This window comes from Oncorhynchus keta, chromosome 4 (genome assembly GCF_023373465.1).
Source record: "Oncorhynchus keta strain PuntledgeMale-10-30-2019 chromosome 4, Oket_V2, whole genome shotgun sequence".
NCBI classification, from domain to species: domain Eukaryota; kingdom Metazoa; phylum Chordata; class Actinopteri; order Salmoniformes; family Salmonidae; genus Oncorhynchus; species Oncorhynchus keta.
In genome coordinates, this window is record NC_068424.1 from 35,333,970 (window position 1) to 35,352,840 (window position 18,871).

Below are 18,871 nucleotides of genomic sequence, written 5' to 3' on the forward strand. Positions count from 1 at the left end.
TGTAAAAATGGTCTGTCCTCGGTTGTAACCCTCACTACCGAGTTCCAAACTGCCTCTGGAAGCAACATCAATAACTTTGTCGGAAGCTTCATGAAATGGGTTTCCATGGCCCAGCAGCATACACACAAGCCTAAGCTCACTATGCACAATGCCAAGTGTCGGCTGGAGTGGTGTAAAGCTCCCCACCATTGGACTCTGGTGCAGTGGGAACATGTTTTCTGGAGTGATGAATCACGCTTCACAATCTGGCAGTCCGACTGACAAATCTGGGTTTGGCGAAAGCCAGGAGTACGGTACCTGTTGCAAATACATAGTGCCAACTGTTCATTTAGTGAAGGAGGAATAATGGTCTGAGACTAGGCCCCTTAGTTCCAGTGAAATGAAATCTTAACACTACAGCATACAATGACATTCTATACGATTCTGCACTTCCAACTTTGTGACAACATTTTGGGGAAGGCCCTTTCCTGTTTCAGCATGACAATGCCCACATGCACAAAGCAAGGTCGGTACAGAAACTGTTTGTCGAGATCGAGCTCTGACCTCATCCCCATCGAACACCTTTGGGATGAATTGGAACACCGACTGCGAGTCAGGCCTAATCTCCCAACATAAGTGCCGACCTCCCGAACTCTTTTGTAGCAGAATGGAAGCAAGTCCCCGCACCAATGTTCCAACATAGTGGAAGGCCTTCCCAAAAGAGTGGAGGCTGTTATAGCAACAAAGGGGGGAACATTCCATGATTTTGGAATGAGCTGTTCGACACGCAGGTGTCCAGGTCATGTCGTGTATGTGGCTCCAGCTGAAATTAGCACATTGAAAGATTTTCAAATTGACCTCAAGAAGCCCAAACAGATATAACATTTGACCGAAAGTAATGAATAGGGTGCCATTTGGGATGCACAGTGAAACTACGCTCCACTCTAACCCAACATCTGCTCTGTCGGTGAGGTAAACACACTGCATAATTTAAAATGATGGGAAAGTCTCCTAATACCACACATTCCAGTACACTTTGACTGATTAGGGTCCTTAAAAATGCCAGATCATCTTCATTAACACCATCTTCATTGCCAATGAACTAAAATCGCATAGCCCATTGTCTATATCACTCTGTCACATCAGCTCAATGTTTTCTTTTAAACACAGCATTGTACACTCCAATACCATACTGACACCATCTGGCCACAAGATGACATTACATGACATTGGTTAAAACATTTTGGGTGGTATTTTGCTGTTAACCATGTCCTCACCTGATGGAGTTATTGGAAGCATCAGGGTCTCTGGCAGAGACCGTCGTGAACACTGTGCCAATCTCTGCTTCTTCAGAGACCTCTATGTAGTATGCAGCAGAGCTAAACTCTGGGGGCTCGTCTATATCCTCCACACTGACGTGAACAATGGTAACATGGCTGAACGGGCCCTTGTCCAGAAAACGGTGGTCCAGGTGTGTGTTGGCTCCTTCTATCTTCAGAGTGTAGCTTGCTTTGCTCTCAAAGTTCAGAGGCTAGAGGGGAGAGAGACGATGTTTACCGCATTAGTAGGTACGTTGTGTCATAGGTGTAATTCATATGAATAGTTAAATGAAGCGGCCTCGGAGGTTTCTGTGCACTTCGGCACCTCCACAAAGAAAGGTTCACAGGTGGGTTGAGAAAGGATCCACTAGGAGTGAACCAACAATCAAATAATGAATCTAAATTAAATAGAGTTCAATGTGACTTATTGCATTTGCATGTTAGTCATTTACGGCTGTGTCGACTCCTCTGTCCTCTGTCAGAGGACACTCAAAGCATGTCATTACCTTTCATTGAAGTCTGCCCCGTGTGTGTGTTTTCATTGGTATAACCTTTCGTTGAAGTCTACCCTCTGTACCTTTTTGATGGTGATGATGCCAAACAGGTTGGTGGGGTCTGTGCTGATGTCGAAGGTGTCCCTCCCGTCTCCATCAATGATGCTGTACATCATCTCTGCGTTGATGCCAATGTCACGATCTTTCGCCCGGATACGACCCACAACAGACCCCACGGGAGCCGACTCCAGAACGCTCATCTGATACAGCTCTGAGAAGGGGAAGGAGAGAGTGTTAAAATGCATTTCTTTAGTTGATGAGGTATTATGTAATAACATGTGTTAGCTCATTGTTCCTCTAGAGGGTGCCACATTTATGTAATTACACCAGGACATTAGAGGGATAAACCACAGACCGTTGAGCACAAATTGGTTCAGTCTCAGAGACGGTTCGTAAAATGGGTTGTATTGTCTTATGGGTCAACGAGAATACATTTCACCAATTTAACCTAATTTCAAAAACAGGGGTGACAGCGGTTCTCAATTTGCCGTGCTCCCTCGGTCTGAACTGAAACGGTCACACATTATGGTTGTCAGACCAGCGCACCCGAAGCTCCTCACAACGTATTAAAGTCTCACTTAAGCGATGTGGCTAATTTGAGAGAAGAGAGGGGGACATGGGGGAAATAAGATGAGGGAGAGGAAAAAACGAGACCACCAGTCAGGCAGAAAGCTAGGGGATATGGCTGAGGATAGACAGATGATAGAGAGAGATGAACTGCTGATCTCTCATTGGACGGTAATGTGGAGATCATGAATGGGGCCAATCAAAGAGACAGCATTGGGGCCAGAATGGGACTGGTGGCTGGGTGAAGAGAAAGAAAGAAAGAGAGGTGGGGGCATGGGGCGACTGGTGACCGAGGAGGGATGGAAAGAGGGAGAGTAGTGAGAGGGTGGGGGATGGGAGTTGATGGAGGGATGACTAGGACAGAAAGAATAGTGTGAGAGTGGGGAGGGTTAATGGGCTGGTGGCAGACTGGTGGCCAAAGTAGATGATGAAGAGGAAGGAGAGAGAGAGAGCATGGTCTGAAAGAGAGGGACAAGCGAGGGGATACACTGTTGATTAAGTGGTGGAGAGGGCTGGAGAGAAAGAGCAAGAGGAGAGGACAGCAGAGACGGAACAGGAAGCGAGACATCCCACTCCCATTTTTTCTGACTGATATACAGTCAATGAACTCAGTAGACCAGACCCAGCTGCTGTCACATTGGTGTCTATGAGAGAGCCACCCCTTAAGTAGACCTGAAATGTAAAAAGAAAAAGGCCAGAGTGGTAAAATGGCCTGAGTGGGACATCTTCATTTATCCACCATTTTTGAAGACAGAAGAGGAAGAACAAGAGGTGTGGAGAGGGAGGGAGATAGTTAATGAGAATGATGACAAGGGATTCAACAGTTGTGAAGATAAAATGAAGAAATTAATCCAAATCAACAAAAAGGCACAGGGAGAAGAGAGGAGGCTCTGCTTCTTACTCTGATCAAACATGGGTGGGTTATCGTTGACGTCGCTGAGGGTGATGTTGACGACAGTGGTTCCAGCCAGACCCCCTAGCTGGCCTCCCATGTCCTTGGCCTGGATGATGATGGAGTAGATCTCTCTGACCTCTCGGTCCATGCCCGCCAGAGACACACGCACCTCGCCTGAGGGGACAGGGGGAGAGAGAGAGAGAGTGGGAGGACAATGAGAGAGAAAGAGGGGGACGGTGGAGAGGAGAGAGAGGTCACAGTTTGAAATGGTGTGATGGGAGGGTTAGCAGTGTAGTAGATGACGGGTCGTCAGGCAGATTAGGGACACGTCTCAGACTGTGCACCAAATAACACAGCATTAAAAATGTAGTGCATTTTTCTTTTAGTGGAGCCCCATAGTGCAAAAGGGAATAGGGGAGTGCCATTTCGGTAGCAGCCAGTGTCTTCTTTTAACGAATGAAGTCAGAATGTTATACTTTAGTTCAGGGATCTTGAACTTGATTCAGCTATATGGGAATTTTTTCTTGAGCGGATGGTCAGGTAGCCAGAACATAATTACCAATAATTTGGAGACTGCAAATTTATTGCAAGAAGCCCAAACAAATATAACATTAGACTAAAACATAATTTCAAACCTTGCTTACATTTGTATACGATCACATATACAGCGCAGTATTCAGACACCTTCACTTTTTCCATATTTTGTTATGTTACACCCTTATTCTTAAATTAATTCAAATATTTTTTTACCATATCAATCTACACACCTTACCCTATAATTACAAAGCAAAAACAGGTTTTGTGATTTTTCTTTGCAAATGTGCCAGTCAAAAGCTTGGACACAGCTACTCATTCAGGCTTTTACTTTATTTTTACTATTTTATACATTGTAGAATAATAGTAAGACATCAAAACTATGAAAAAAACACATATATAATCACGTGTTAACCAAAAAAGTAAAACAAATCAAAATATATTTTATATTTGAGATTCTTCAACGTAGCCACTCTTTGCCTTGATGACGGCTTTGCACACTCTTGGCATTCTCTCAACCAGCTTCACCTGGAACGCTTTTCCAACGGTCTTGAAGGAGTTCCCACATATGCTGAGCACGTGTTGGCTCCTTTTCCTCCACTCTGCTGTCCAACTCATCCCAAACCATCTCAATTGGGTTGAGTGATTGTGGAAGCCAGGTCATCTGATGCAACAGTTCATCACGCCTTGGTCAAAAAGCCCTTACACAGCCTGGGGGTGTGTTGGGTCATTGTCCTGTTGAAAAACAAATGATAGTCCCACTAAGCACGAACCAGATGGGATAGCGTATTGCTGCAGAATGCTGTGGTAGTCATGCTGGTTAAGTGTGCCTTGAATTGTAAATAAATCATAGACCAGCAAAGCACCCCTACACCATCACACCTCCTCCATGCTTCACGGTGGGAACCACACACGCGGAGATCATCCATTCACCTAACTCGTGTTGTCTGGTTTGATTAATATAATACATTATTAATTATTTATACTTTTACTTTTGAAATTTAAGCACATTTAAAACCAAATACGTTTGGACTTTTACTGAAGTAGTATTTTACTGGGTGACTTTCACTTTTAGTTGAGTAATTTTATTTAAAATTGGGTTCATTTTACAACACTGGAAATAGAAAAAAATAAGGAAAAACCCTTGAATGACTAGGTGTGTCCAAACTTTTGACTGGTACTGTCTAATATACTTATTTTTTGCTCAGTAAACTTGGGGGACCAAAGAAAATCAACTTCCGGCCCGAATTCGACTTGCAGGCCACCAGTTGGGGAACTCCGCTGTAGTGAAGGTATTTGCTTATTGATTTTGGATTTGCCAGTTGTTACCATTGGCAGCCACAAGAGGGCATTCTTAACCCTGTTGATATGTGCCATATGTGTTTACATTCAAACTGTATTATATTCAGCCTGTATATGTGTGTGTGTGTGTGTTACCTGGAGTAGCAGATGGGAGTGCCTCAGTCATGTGCCAAAACATGGAAGTCTACTAACATAACTAAAGCACATCCATTGTAACTACTATTGTTAATTGATGCAGGTCTGATGATGTTTTGACACTTTTGGTTTTGGTTTCCCCTGTGCTTTACATACCAGTCTTGGGCTCCACAGAGAAGTATGGCTGTCCTTGCAGGATGCTGTAGACCACTCTGGCACTGTTACCATATGTAGGGTCATCAGCATCTGTAGCGGTCAGCCGAATCACCTCAGTGCCTGGGGAATGAGGCGGGGAGGGAGGGAGGGAGGGAGGGAGGGAGAGAATGACTTGGCGAGCAAAAATATTTCCACACAACTGGAATGACTCATTCCGTTTCTATATGGCTATTTCAACAAGGCCTGTTTACAAAATGGATTGGCCCATCTGCATAAAACTGCTTCAATGTTGACAATAGGTGTAGGCTATTCGTAACTGTGCAGTTATTTTCCGCCTCAAGGTATCTGCACTCACTGGTGGATTTATAAATATTGTATCCCACTGGTGCAGTGTGTAAGCAGAGACATAATTTTGATGGCATTATGACGATACTGAGACATAATTATTTTGGCTATTGTGCGCACATAACCGAACATCCTCATCTCCTTCCCAGCGTACACTACTCACAGAAACACACTGCTGTGAATAACCAGCACAACAGAGACATACTGTATAATAGAGAAACAAAGTTTGCTCACTGAACTACTAGAATTCAAAAATAAGCAAAGACTGTTCATGAATGGATGAATGGAACGTGTAGAGGCAGCAGCATGGTGTCCAGCTACACTCTCTAGCTGTGTTTCTGAAAGGGTCCTGCTCAAAAGTAGTGCACTATATAGAGAATAGGATGCAATTTTGGATGCACACTGTAGCTTTATATGCCGATTCTCCACAGTTCTCCCAAAATGTGCACTTACACACTTTCTGTCAAGGATTTAAAAACATTGGTGTAACCACTGGCTTGAGGGAGTTTCCACTATTGTAAAATCCATTCAAGGATTTTGACCACCACAATCTCTACTGACTCACCAATGGTTGACATCTCAGGTATGGTGGCTTGGTAGGGCCCATCCTGGAACTTAGGTTCATTGTCATTGATGTCCTGGATCTTAACGATAAACTCAGATTCGGGCTCTAGGGGTCGGTCTGTCTGTCTGTTCCAGGCCTGGGCTTTCAGCATGTACTGGGCCTTGACCTCGCGGTCCAGCCTCTTGATGGCATGGATGTCTCCTGTACTGTCATCAATGGTGAAGGTGGTGCCGGCACCGTCTCCTGATAGTATGTACTTGATTGAGCCATCCCCTAGGTCCATGTCTGAGTGGAGCTGTGGGGGTCACAGGTCAGAGGTTAGGGGTCAGAGGTTAGAGGTCAAGAGAGGTTAGAAAGTACACCTTTGTTGCAGGGCCCTGGTCAAAAGTAGTGCACTAGGGTGCCATTTGAGACGCAGACTGAATATGAATATGTGGTGCTATTATTTGACTTCACTGAATCTGTGACATTTCACTACTTCACTGTTTCACATCACAAGATGGTGGTTCAGAAGATTTCTGTAAAAGAAAATAATGGAACATGGAATAGAGTCCTTTCTTTGGGAGAGTTCCACTATCTATAGATCTAAAGTTCAATTCCTGGCTAGACACCTTTCATATTGAGAGGGTCTCCTCTGCTTTGTTATATAGGCTCAGACAAAAAGGAAAGTGTTAAGTAAATGGAACGAAAGATGTTCTAGACACTCATCCACACTAGTGCTCCATATAAATTAATGTGGAATGTACTGTATGTGCAGAGGTGTCACGCCCTGATCTGTTTCACCTGTCCCTGTGATTGTCTTATTTTCCCCAGTGTATTTATCCCTGTGTTTCCTGTCTCTCTGTGCCAGTTCGTCTTGTATGTTTAGTCAAGTCAACCAGTGTGTTTTTCCCCATACTATTCATACCATTTCTATTCTCTTTTGCTAGTCTTCCCGGGTTTTGATCACTGTCTAACTCTGGACTACTTTCCTGCCTGCCCTGACCTTGAATCTGCCTGCCCTTCGGGTACCTATTGGACTCTGAACAGGTTTTGCCTGTTCATGACCATTCTCTTGCCTACCCCCTTTTTGGATTAATAAACAGTGCAAGACTCCAACCATCTGCCTCCTCTGCATCTGGGTCTCGCCTTGTGCCATGATAAGAGCTTGTGTCCCAAATGGCACCCTATCCCCTACATAGTGCGTTACTCCTGACCATGGCCGTATGGGAACCCCATGGGCCGTGGCCAAACGTAGTGCACTAGGGAATAGGGTACAATTTGGGAGGCGGACACAGAGATTCATTGGCACAAGAAGATACCTTGATCACTCAAGCGTTGAAGTGGATTGAACATTTGATCAATGATGATAAACCCTGCAGCTATCAGAGACCACATCCAGCCGACCGCGACGACATTGATTGAAAAGTTGAGAACTGTCATCAAACAGTTCAATAGTAATGATGGTGGGCATTTAGCAGATGCTTTTATCCAAAGCGACATGCAGTTAGCACATGTATATCATGACACAGGAAATGACCCAGATGCAGAGACAGGAGACGGGTAGTTCGGTTCTCCGAATATTAATTATAACAAAGCGGCAGAAAAAGGGCAGGTCGCGGGCAGGCGGCGGTTCGTAATCCAAGGCAGAGTCAGAAACCGGGTCGGAACCAGAAAGAAACAAGAACTTGAGAAATGGGAAACATGCTGGTAAGACCTGACAAAACAAGACGAACTGGCAACAGACAAACAGAAAACACAGGTATAAATACACAGGATAATGGGGAAAAATAGGAGACACTTGGTGGGAGTGGAGACAAGCACAAGACAAACACGAACACTGTTCAACATGTCACGGAGCACGTCGTTGACCTGGGCTTGGAACACCGTGGGAGCGTTGGTCAGTCCAAATGGCATAACCAGGTACGCATAGTCGATACACGGGCGCAGGGTGGCCGGGGAGGAAGAAGGATGAATTAACTCTGCAGCTAGGAGGATGAATTAAGGATGAACCTTGCAATCCTCAATGTACACTTCTGTGGTCTTGGTCTCCGGACCAGACAGGGAGAAATGCCGCCACCTGATGAGGTGTAGTGCCAGGGAGGAGGTCAATAGCTCAGTAGGGTTGATGAAGAGGAAGAGTTGTGGTGCATGTTTTTTTTTCACCTTTAGTAAACTAGTTGAGAACAAGTTCTCATTTGCAACTGCGACCTGGCCAAGATGAAGCATAGCAATTCGACACATACAACAACACAGTTACACATGGAATAAACAAAACATAGTCAATAATACAGTAGAACAAAAGAAAATAAGTCTATATATAGTGAGTGCAAATGAGGTAAGATAAGGGAGTTAAGGCAATAAATAGGCCATGGTGGCGAAGTAATTACAATATAGAAATGAAACAATGGAATGGTAGATGTGCAGAAGATGAACGTGCAAGTAGAGATATTGGGGTGCAAAGGAGCAAGATAAATAAATACTGTATGGGGATGAGGTAGGTAGATAGATGGGCTGTTTACAAATGGGCTATGTACAGGTGCAGTGATCTGTGAGCTGCTCTGACAGCTGGTGCTTGAAGCTAGTGAGGGAGATATGAGTCTCCAGCTTCAGAGATTTTTGCAGTTTTTTCCAATCATTGGCAGCAGAGAACTGGAAGGAAAGACGAGCAAATGAGGGGACTTTGGGGGTGACCAGTGAGATACACCTGCTGGAGCGCGTGCTACGAGTGGGTGCTGCTATGGTGAAAATTGTTGAAAATCTCCTGGTCATTGTACTCAGTGGGAATGGCTGAGAGGTCTAAGGCTTTCCCCAAGCCCACAGGACGCCCAAGGACAGGCTGTGCCGCCTTGAGGCAATGTGCATGACAGAAAGTGCTCCAACCCAAAATAGAATCCGTAGCCCAGTCGATCAAGGGGTTGTGCGTCTGGAGCCATGACAATCCCAAAACCTCAGGCACATGAGGAGACTCAATGAGCAGAAACTGCATGGACTCACTGTAGTTACCTTACACTCGCAGGTTGATGGGAACCATACTGTGAGTGACCCTGCCAATACAGCTTTCGTCCAATGCTCTGGAGTCCATGGGAATGGAGAGGGGTTGTGTAGAGATGCTCAGTTCCCACACCAGGGAGGCATCTATAAAGCTCCCGTCGGTTGCAGAGTCCATGAGCACCCGGAGAGAATAAGACCGGTCTCCCCACAGTAGGATAGCATGGAGTGTGAGTAACGGGAGATGGGAGACTCCCTGTATGGACCACCAGCGTCCTCCTACCTACTGATGAGCCTGGTCTTTTACTCGATAGGGGGATATGTAATGTCTTGAAATACAACAATACATACTACTTTTGGCGCTCAGTCTGCATAAACGTTCCCCAGTAGACAATCTAGCCCTGCCCAGTTGCATGGGCTCAGGAGGTGGCAACAGTCCTCGATGAATCCCGGGAGAACTCGGGTGACATCGGATTCTCTCGGGAATGCATGCGTCAGGGACTTCCGAGATTCTTTGGAGGCAATGGGGAACACGTGGACGAACGCGTGTGGCTGGGAACAGACCTCCTCTCCCTGCTCCGTTCCCGTAACTGCCCATCAATTCTTATTGTCAAGGCTATGAGAGAGTTGAGGTCCATGGGCAGCTCAACTTTAATTCCCTCCAATAATCCTTGAAAGAAGGTGTCAAACAGGAACTCCGTGTTCCAGGCACTTTTGGTGGCCAAGAAGTCTGCCACATTCCAGGAGTCTTGACGCAGCGGAAGTAGCTTCCGAGCTACCTTTCTCCCAGACACAGGAGAATCGAACACCATCCTTACCTCCGCCATGAAATCCTCCAGACTAAGGCAAACGCTGGATTGTTGCTCCCACACAGCTGTAGCCCAGGTGAGCTCCCTCCCGGACATTAGCGTTATAAGATACTCTATCTTCGAACGACCTGAAGGAAAAAAGGAGGGCTGTATCTCAAATATGAGGGAACATTGGAAGAGAAATGCCCAGCAGGTCCCAGGATCCCCAGCGTAGTGCTCTGGAGGAGGTAAGCAGGGTTCTCGGGAAGCCGGGTAGGCTGGGGAGAAGCAACTCTGGTAGCGGGGTTACTACGTTCCAACAATGCATTGAAGGCATGGTCATGGCGTTCCATCAAGGTATGGTGACCCTCCATAAGGTTAAGCAGTAAGTCCTTGTGTCCTCCAATTGTGGCTCCTTGGGGGGAAACAGTATTATGGAGCTGGTCTGAGTCTGCTGGGTCAGTCATGGCCAGTTCGTATTATCCCAACTCAGGATATGACCCAGATGCAGACACAGGAGGCGGATGGTTCAGTTCTCAGAATATAAAAAAAAAACAAAGGGGCAGGAAAAGGGGCAGAACAAGAGCAGGCAGAGGTTCATAATCCAAGGCAGAGTCAAAAAGTGCCGGCAGGATCAGGGACAGAGCAAGCAGAAAGGTCAGATCCAGGAAGACTGGAAAACAAGAACTTGATAACTGGTGAAACGGGAAACATGCTGGTAAAACCTGACAAAACAAGACGAACTGGCAATAGACAAACGGAAAACGCAGGTATAAATGCACAGGGTGTGTATGAAGGCGAAGTCCGGTGCAGGAGAGCAGAGTATGATTAAATAAAGCACACTTTATTATAGTTCCAAACTGGGAGCACAACAAAACAAACGCGCTCAAAAAACGGAACAATAAAGTAAAGCGCTTAACGAACATCACTTGACATGTAAACAATTACACACAAAACATGATGGGAAACAGAGGGTTAAATACAAGTAGATTGATTGGGGAAATGAAAACCAGGTGTGTATGGAATCAAGACAAGACAAATGGATATATGAAAAATGGAGCGGCGATGGCTAGAAAGTATGACGTCGATCACCGAATGCCGCCCGAACAAGGAGAGGAGCCGACTTCGGCGGAAGTCGTGACATACACGGTGAATAATGGGGAAAAATAGGAGACACCTGGAGAGGGGGTATGTGCGTGTGTGTGTGCGCGTGTGTGTGTGTGTGTGTATGTGTTCATGCGTGTGTGTCGACTCACCTTTCCAATGTATAGCGGCTCCAGTCCAGTGTACTCCTCCAGCACAAAGAACTGGTTCCATACCCAGCCTCTCTTCACCCTCCTCAACAGCCCTGCTCTACTTTCCTCCGGTGACCTGGCTTTATCCATATGGCCCTGGGCCTCACACAACAGGGTCAGCAGGGCTAGAGCTAGTGGGAGTAGTAGGGTGTAGACAGGCCTACCACCCCCAAGATAGTGGTGAAGTCGATCTCCCATGATGGATACTCAACCACAAAGCAAATTGTTTTGTGTTTTCTTTAGGGATCCAATGACCCACCGATGTCGTGCCTTTATCTCTGGCGTCCTGGGAAGGTCCTCAAATGGCTAGAGAAAAGAGACAGCAGAGATGAATTTCAAAACCCTTCAAATGTAGCTGTCATTGTTGTGTCATGACACTATCGTCCTTGGCCCATAAGCTCCTTTGCTGTTTCGTTCTTCTCTGAAACTAAGGAGGAAAGTATGGATGATTGAAAAGATGGAAAGATGGAGGGATGACAATGATCCCAGCCTATTGTGTATAACCACCGATTCCTCTTCTTTTCTGCTATTTGGTGAGTGATATTTAATGTGTGTGTGTGTGTATGCGCTCTTACGTCTGTGTGTGTGTGCGTGTTTGATGTGGAAGTGCGTGCATGTGCTTGTGTGTGGTAGAAAGATAGAGAGCTGTATTAAAACTTAATTAGTGGGGTCTCTCACACTGCAGATGAGGTGCGTTTAGAGTAGGAGCGGAGAGGGAGAGATTGGGGAGAGATATGTCCTCTAGGGGCTGTAGGTTAACCTGAGAGGGACCAGGCATGATGCTAAACTCTGATACCAGCTTGAGCACGAAACCCTTCTGCATTTAGCTTCTCCCTTCCCCATTTATTGTGTTGTGCTTAGACCAAGGGGCTCCAACAGGTAGATCGCGAGCTACCAGTAGCTCTCAACCCATGAGTAGCTCCCCAAACAATTCTGAAAGCACATACAGTGCCTTGCAAAAGTACCACTAAGCAAGAGGCACCATGAAGACCAAGGAGCTCTCCAAACAGGTCAGGGACAAAGGTGTGGAGAAGTACAGATCAGGGTTGGGTTATAAAAAATATCCTAAACTTTAAACATCCCACGGAGCACCATTAAATCCATTATTAAAACATTGAATGAATATGGCACCACAACAAACCTGCCAAGAGAGGGATGCCCACCAAAACTCACAGACCAGGCAAGGAGGGCCTTATCAGAGAGTCAACAAAGAGACCATAGACAACCCTGAAGGAGCTGCAAAGCTCCACAGCGGAGATTGGAGTATCTGTCCATAGGACCACTTTAAGCTAAGAGTGTGCAAGAGTGAATGCCAAGAGTGTGAATGCCTTGAATGCCAAGAGTGTGCAAAGCTGTCATCAAGGCAAAGGGTGGCTATTTGAAGAATCTCAAATATAAAATATATTTTGATTTATTTAACACTTTTTTGGTTACTACTTGATTCCATATGTGTTATTTCATATTTTTGATGTCTTCACTTTTATTCTACAATGTTGAAAATAGTAAAAATAAAGAAAAACCCTTGAATGAGTCGGTGTTCTAAAGCTTTTGCCCGGTAGTGTGTAGAGATGTATAGTGTATATAAATGTATTATGGATATTGCACGTTCTGATATTTCTTAATTCCTTTCTATGTTTTGCATTTGTGTGTATTGTTAGGTATTACTGTCACGTTCTGACCTTAGTTCCTTTATTATGTCTTTATGTTAGTTTGGTCAGGGCGTGAGTTGGGGTGGGTAGTCTATGTTCTTTTTTCTATGTTGTATTTCTGTGTTTGGCCTGGTATGGTTCTCAATCAGAGGCAGCTGTCGATCGTTGTCTCTGATTGAGAATCATACTTAGGTAGCCGGTTTTGTGGGTGATTATTTTCTGTGTCTGTGTTTTCCACACAGAACTGTTTCGGTCGTTCTCCTTGTTATTTTGTTGTTGTGTACAGTGTTAATAAATATCAACATGGACATGTACCATGCTGCACCTTGGACCTCTTCTCCTTCACCAGATGAAAACTGTTACAATTACTGCATTGTTGGAGATAGAAACATAAGCACTTCATTGCACCTGCGGTAACATGTGCAAAATATGTATACGAGACCAATAGCATTTGATTAGATTTTTTACTATCCCATCAAAGCCAAATTGACATTATCCCACCGCTGGTTAGACACTATTGGCTCAAAAAGCCAAAGGTAACACAATATCTGCCATTTCATTTACAGCAATATTACCCATCTGCTTGTGTGGTGTGTGAGTGCATTTGTGTATCCCTTAGTTTAGCCAGTTAGCGATGCTAATGACAACCATCTTCTGGGTAGACAGAAAGGCTTTCCCCAGAATCTTCACAATAAAATGTTAACTACAAAATAGGCTTACCTGATAGAATGTTATCATGATTATTTGTATTAAGCAAGGTCACATTAGTTTTGCGAACTATACTATGATGTGTGCAGTATTGCTAGCCAGACACAGTCCTCAATTAAAGGTAAATCATAATATTATTTTTCCCCCAGACAATGGTACGGTGATGTATACATTTACATGCACTCTGAACATGCAACTGTGTTGTTTCTCTATAAATAATTGTCATTTTTACCATTATAAAATCTCTTTTACAGCAAAGACCTGGTGAAGAGTTGCAGGGGAGAAAAGAGCATGCCTATTTCAACGCTAAATACATTTGTAGATGGAGACATTTTTTTAAGTACCTCTTATACAAAAACAATATTGTAGACCCCTGGCTTGGACTGTAGCAACCACCCTCAAACTCTCTCTCTCTCTCTCTCTCTCTCTCTCTCTCTCTCTCTCTCTCTCTCTCTCTCTCTCTCTCTCTCTCTCTCTCTCTCTCTCTCTCTCTCTCTCTCTCTCTCTCTCTCTCTCTCTCTCTCTCTCTCTCTCTCTCTCTCTGCATTGTTGGTGATTTCTGCTTCCCCCTCTATTTGCAGTTTCTAAGAACAACAGTAACTTCTTTCATTTCTCTCTGGCTGTCTTCCCTAAGCGTGTAGTTGCTTCTCTCCCTCTCCCCTCTCTCCCCCTCTCCCCTTTTCTCCCTCTCTCTTTCTGCTGCCTGTCATAGAGGAAGTGAGAGAAGCTCTGCTGTTTCTCCCTGCCGCTCTCTCTCCCCCTCTCTCACTCCCTCTCTATCCCCCATCTATCTCCCTCTCCTCCTCTCACACTCTCCTTCTCTCATCTTTCTCCATTTCCCCCTCTATCTTTCTGCTGCCTTAGTAGAGGAGGTGAGGGGTGCGCTGTCTGCCCTCTGCTAATGGCCTCAGGGTGTGATGTCATGAGATTGGAGTGTTTGTGTCCGAATAGAATTACCTTTGTGTACTAAACGCTACTCACACCGTGAACTACTTACTGTACATGCTACATGCCTGATAGGGCAACATGCAACAAGTGGCGCACCGTTCCACAAAGTAGAGTTTGGCAAAGAGGAAGTGGAGAGAGTGGAAAGAGTTGAGAGCGGTAGAGAAATGGAGAGACGGAGGAAGAGTATTTCCACCATTTATCGGGTGTAGGCACTGACTTGATAACTGATTTCCAAATGTCAAGTTTATTTGCTAAAGTTATTTTCCCTGCACTCAAACTGCCCACAATAATCAGAGCAAGCAAGGTCGATCATTATTTCATGGTGCTGTGGATCTTTTGATGTTTTGTATTGATTTCAAGTAATGTTTAACATTTAATCAATGTCTTTCATATGCTCTACTCAAACGGTGCCTTTATGACTCTTACTTGTTTTTCTTTCCATTTGTCAGTGAGGTGGTAACATCTGTTTGCCTCCACCACCATATATTTCCTCTCTATTAACAAGCTGCAAAGGGCAGAAAACGGACAGCTGTGTCGTGATAATGCAGAGAGGGGAAAGGGAAAAGAGAAAAATGGAAAGAAAAGACTGCTAGCAGTGGGCGTGGAGAAAGAGATGGGAAGTGGGGGGGGAGAACAAAAGAAAGAAAGAGAGCAGAGAAAGAGAGACTATGTTGAGCTCTATTATATCGTGTGAGAGAGAGCTCATTGTGCCGCCGTGGACACTCCCAGTCTCCAAACACAGTTAATCATTATTGAAGAGTCACAAAGAAACTGGAGGCTAGGGGAGGGTGCTGAGTGTGGTGGTATTGTTACAGAGCCCCTGATAGGAGGGGGTATATGGCTACTAGCCACCCTGGCCCTCGAACTCAGGGGATGTGTCCCAAATGGCACCCTATTCCCTATAGGCCCAGTTAAAAAGTAGTGCACTATATAGGGGATAGGGTGCCATTTGGGATGCATTCTTGAACTTAGAGCCCCACGAGGGCCACTTGCAGGCTGGGTGAGCCCTGACCCCCATGGGCCCCTCCTTGTCCTACCCTATTCTGTCTGTTTCCATTCTCTCTCCATTCTTTCAATTCAATTCTCCATGTTGTTCATTATGAAGTCAAATTATCTCCTTGCTAAACCCTCCACACACCCCTTCACCCCCCCCAGCCCTTCCCTCTCAGGGTTCATGACTGTGTTTGTGTGTGTGTGTGCTGCTCCCGGCAGAGGTCAGGGCATGCACCCATTGCATTCTACCTCTTTTTTTTGTTGTGTCTAATGAGGTGACATGCTACATAGTTGTGCTGGCTAAACATTCCACATATCTCCCTCAGACTAATCTGATGGCTCTTCAGATTAGCAGCTGCTCTTGCTGCTCCTGCCTTTACAACCTACCACACAAGATTTCCCTGTCCAGAACAGAGGAATGGATGGATGGATGAATGGATGGAAGGAGGAGGGTGGAGGGATGATTGGTGGAGGAGACATCATATGAGAAAGCTTAAGGAGAGGTATTTTCCCACCACAATGACATTTTCTACTGACTTGAGGACTTCGGAGGGAAACGGCGAAAGACAGTTTAACTTTCAAAGAGAACAGCGTGCCTTATAAATATGTGTGTCGTTCTCAAAGCGTCCTGTTGCGCTGTCTATGTGTGTGTTTGTGCATGCATGTTTGAGTGCGTGCTTGTGTATCTAATGTGTGTGTCAATCAAGGAGGGGATGTAACAATCAACAGCAGTAACAGCTGGTGTTCGAGGAATTAAAGGACCATATTGTTGAGTCATCAAACTCTCAGTCAGTCTGTCAGCATGGCATCCTTTTCCCTATATAGTGCACTACTTTTGACCTACCATAGGGTGCCATTAAAGACCATGCACTAATATTTGGCGAAAAAAATACCATCAAAACCACTACTTTCCTTCTCCCATTCCCTTAGGCCTATTAAAGAGGAAAACAACACACATGAAACAAGGCTATCACAACTAACAGAATTGTACAAAAACCCTCTGCGAACTCAGCCTGACTTTTGTGCTCTGCTGCAGATCATGTGATTATTATTATTTTTTTCACAAAGTCAATCTCATATGATGGTTGCCTACTTCCTGTCGAGAGAGCACTTTCTTCTCAGGAGCAGCGGTGTGCTTGTCTGAAACAGAGTTATACACTCTGCTTACCAAACCATCAACAATTACACTCCAACAATGTAGCCATTGAACACTGAACAGATAACTCTGACTTTCTCTCCACTTTGTGTGTGCTAACAACAGTGTGGTAAACAACACATCTGTTGAATAGATAACTTTCAGATATATAACTTAATGTGGTGCGGCAGTGTGTCGTTGAACAGATATGTCACAATGTAGGCCTACCTAATGAAGAGATAACGTTCAGACTTTCTCCCAACATTGTGTGTGGTGTGACAGTGTGGTCCTATTTCCTATGTGGACCCAGGTCTGCCTTTAAGGTCATTCATAAGGCTTAATTTCACAGTGGGCATGTCCGTATCCTCCATTCACCCCTATCTAAGAGGACCCCCGTTCCTAAATGGACCATTAATGACGGAGTCACCGTGAAAGAGGGGCGGAGTTGGGGCTCCAGCATCATAAAACCACAGGGAGATTACGTCATGGCTAATTTGTTAACCACAATTGATTTTGCATGGTGGAGAAAGTAGCCATCACTGAGACACTTCATATTTTTGACCCCAGAGAAAGATGGATGCACAGTATCTGGGTTATTTAGGGCAGCATTGATGGGTAACATCCTGGTGTGGGTGGCCAGATTCCCACCTATGCTCGACTGAGAAAACATAAGCCATTTTCATATTCAAAGAAAAGTCATAGAATTATAGATTTTCCATAAACTATTCAAAGTAGGTTAATTTTGGATTGAACCCCACTACTTTGCGGTACCTTTAGCCTGCATGTGCCTTGTCGTAAAGCCCATTCCAATGATTTCTTGTAATCGGTATATTTTTTTATATGACAGAAGAAATTTACCAGGTTTTGTGATTTTATTTTAGCGGCAAAGGGTCTATGGTACGGTGATATCACAGAGGGAGGCAGTGATCTTCAAATGCTGTTTGGAGCAATAGGAGGTGTGTCTTCTCTATGCCATCACTCTCAGATCGCGAAGATGTTTGTGTATGTGCGTGCGCGGCGTATGTATGCAAGCAAGCGTGTGTGTGCCTGCACCCCTCTTGCCCCCAATCCTAACCTCTCGTCCCTCACACCCCACCTCCACCCCCCAGGACTGGAAGAAGAGCTGGCATGGGGCATGCTCTGAACCTGCCTCTGCCACACTCCCTAATTGTAGCTGGCACTCCCAACCCCCAGCCTCTCTCCGTGTAGCTGTAACCCCAGCCACTGTCTGTGCTGCTGCTGCAAAGTGAGGGTGCTCTATTTCCCTCCCCATGGGTTGTTTAATGTGGTGCTCCTAATTATGCCCAACCCTCTCTATATATCCCACTCTCTCTCCCTCTATCCTTCTTCCCTTCCTCTCCATCCTGCCTCTATGTGTTCTTGGAGGCCACGTGTGAGCCTCTGAAAATTATAGGATGTACAGTACATTATGTGCTGTGAACCACGTAGTGTTGCTGTCTCTGTCTGGAGCAATGGGCTAGCACCCTTAGTGCCATGGGAAGGGCAAAAGTTATCACCACATTTTTTCCTACCTGCTCCTTTGTCCTATTCTTTTTCATAACAATATCATTTCGTCCTTCTTTTCTCTCAAGCTCATTGTCTTATTCCAACCATCTTGCACTTTCTTTCTCTTTCCATCGCTGGTGCTGCTCTCTCTCTCTCTCTCTCTCTTTCTCTTTCTTTCTCTCCCCATGCACATATAAAAATACATCTTTGTGATTTATGGAGAAATTAAATCACACAAATTGGCATTCATCCCGACCACTGGTGCATGGAAATTATGTCACGGGGCATGAGTGTCACCAGGAAAGTTTGCAATCCATGTCACTCCACCACAAATTAACCATCAGAGTCCTGGGATTGTGTCCCAAAGGCATCCTATTCCCTGCATAGTGCACTACTTCTGACCAGGGCCCTGTTCAAAAGTACTGCCCTATGTAGGGAATAGGGTGCCTTTTGGGATGCGACCCTGCAGACAGCAGAGGGCCTCTTCAGTACTCGAATATCCCTTCATAATCACTCCAAAACATCTCT

The 18,871-nt window shown here is 45.1% G+C and overlaps 1 protein-coding gene across 2 annotated transcripts in view; it reads right to left on the reverse strand.

Moving 5' to 3' along the window:
* LOC118374496 (cadherin-20-like) overlaps positions 1-18,871 on the reverse strand; it is a 125,212-nt gene that overhangs the window by 10,970 nt on the left and 95,371 nt on the right. For both annotated transcript variants that reach the window (XM_035760941.2, XM_035760932.2), the window contains exons 2-7: positions 11,366-11,710; positions 6,352-6,646; positions 5,442-5,561; positions 3,321-3,488; positions 1,876-2,063; positions 1,257-1,510 (exon numbers count right to left, since the gene is read on the reverse strand). In XM_035760941.2, the coding sequence (XP_035616834.1) occupies positions 1,257-1,510; positions 1,876-2,063; positions 3,321-3,488; positions 5,442-5,561; positions 6,352-6,646; positions 11,366-11,602 (1,262 nt within the window). In that variant the 5' untranslated portion in view covers positions 11,603-11,710. The remainder of the gene's footprint in view (positions 1-1,256; positions 1,511-1,875; positions 2,064-3,320; positions 3,489-5,441; positions 5,562-6,351; positions 6,647-11,365; positions 11,711-18,871) is intronic.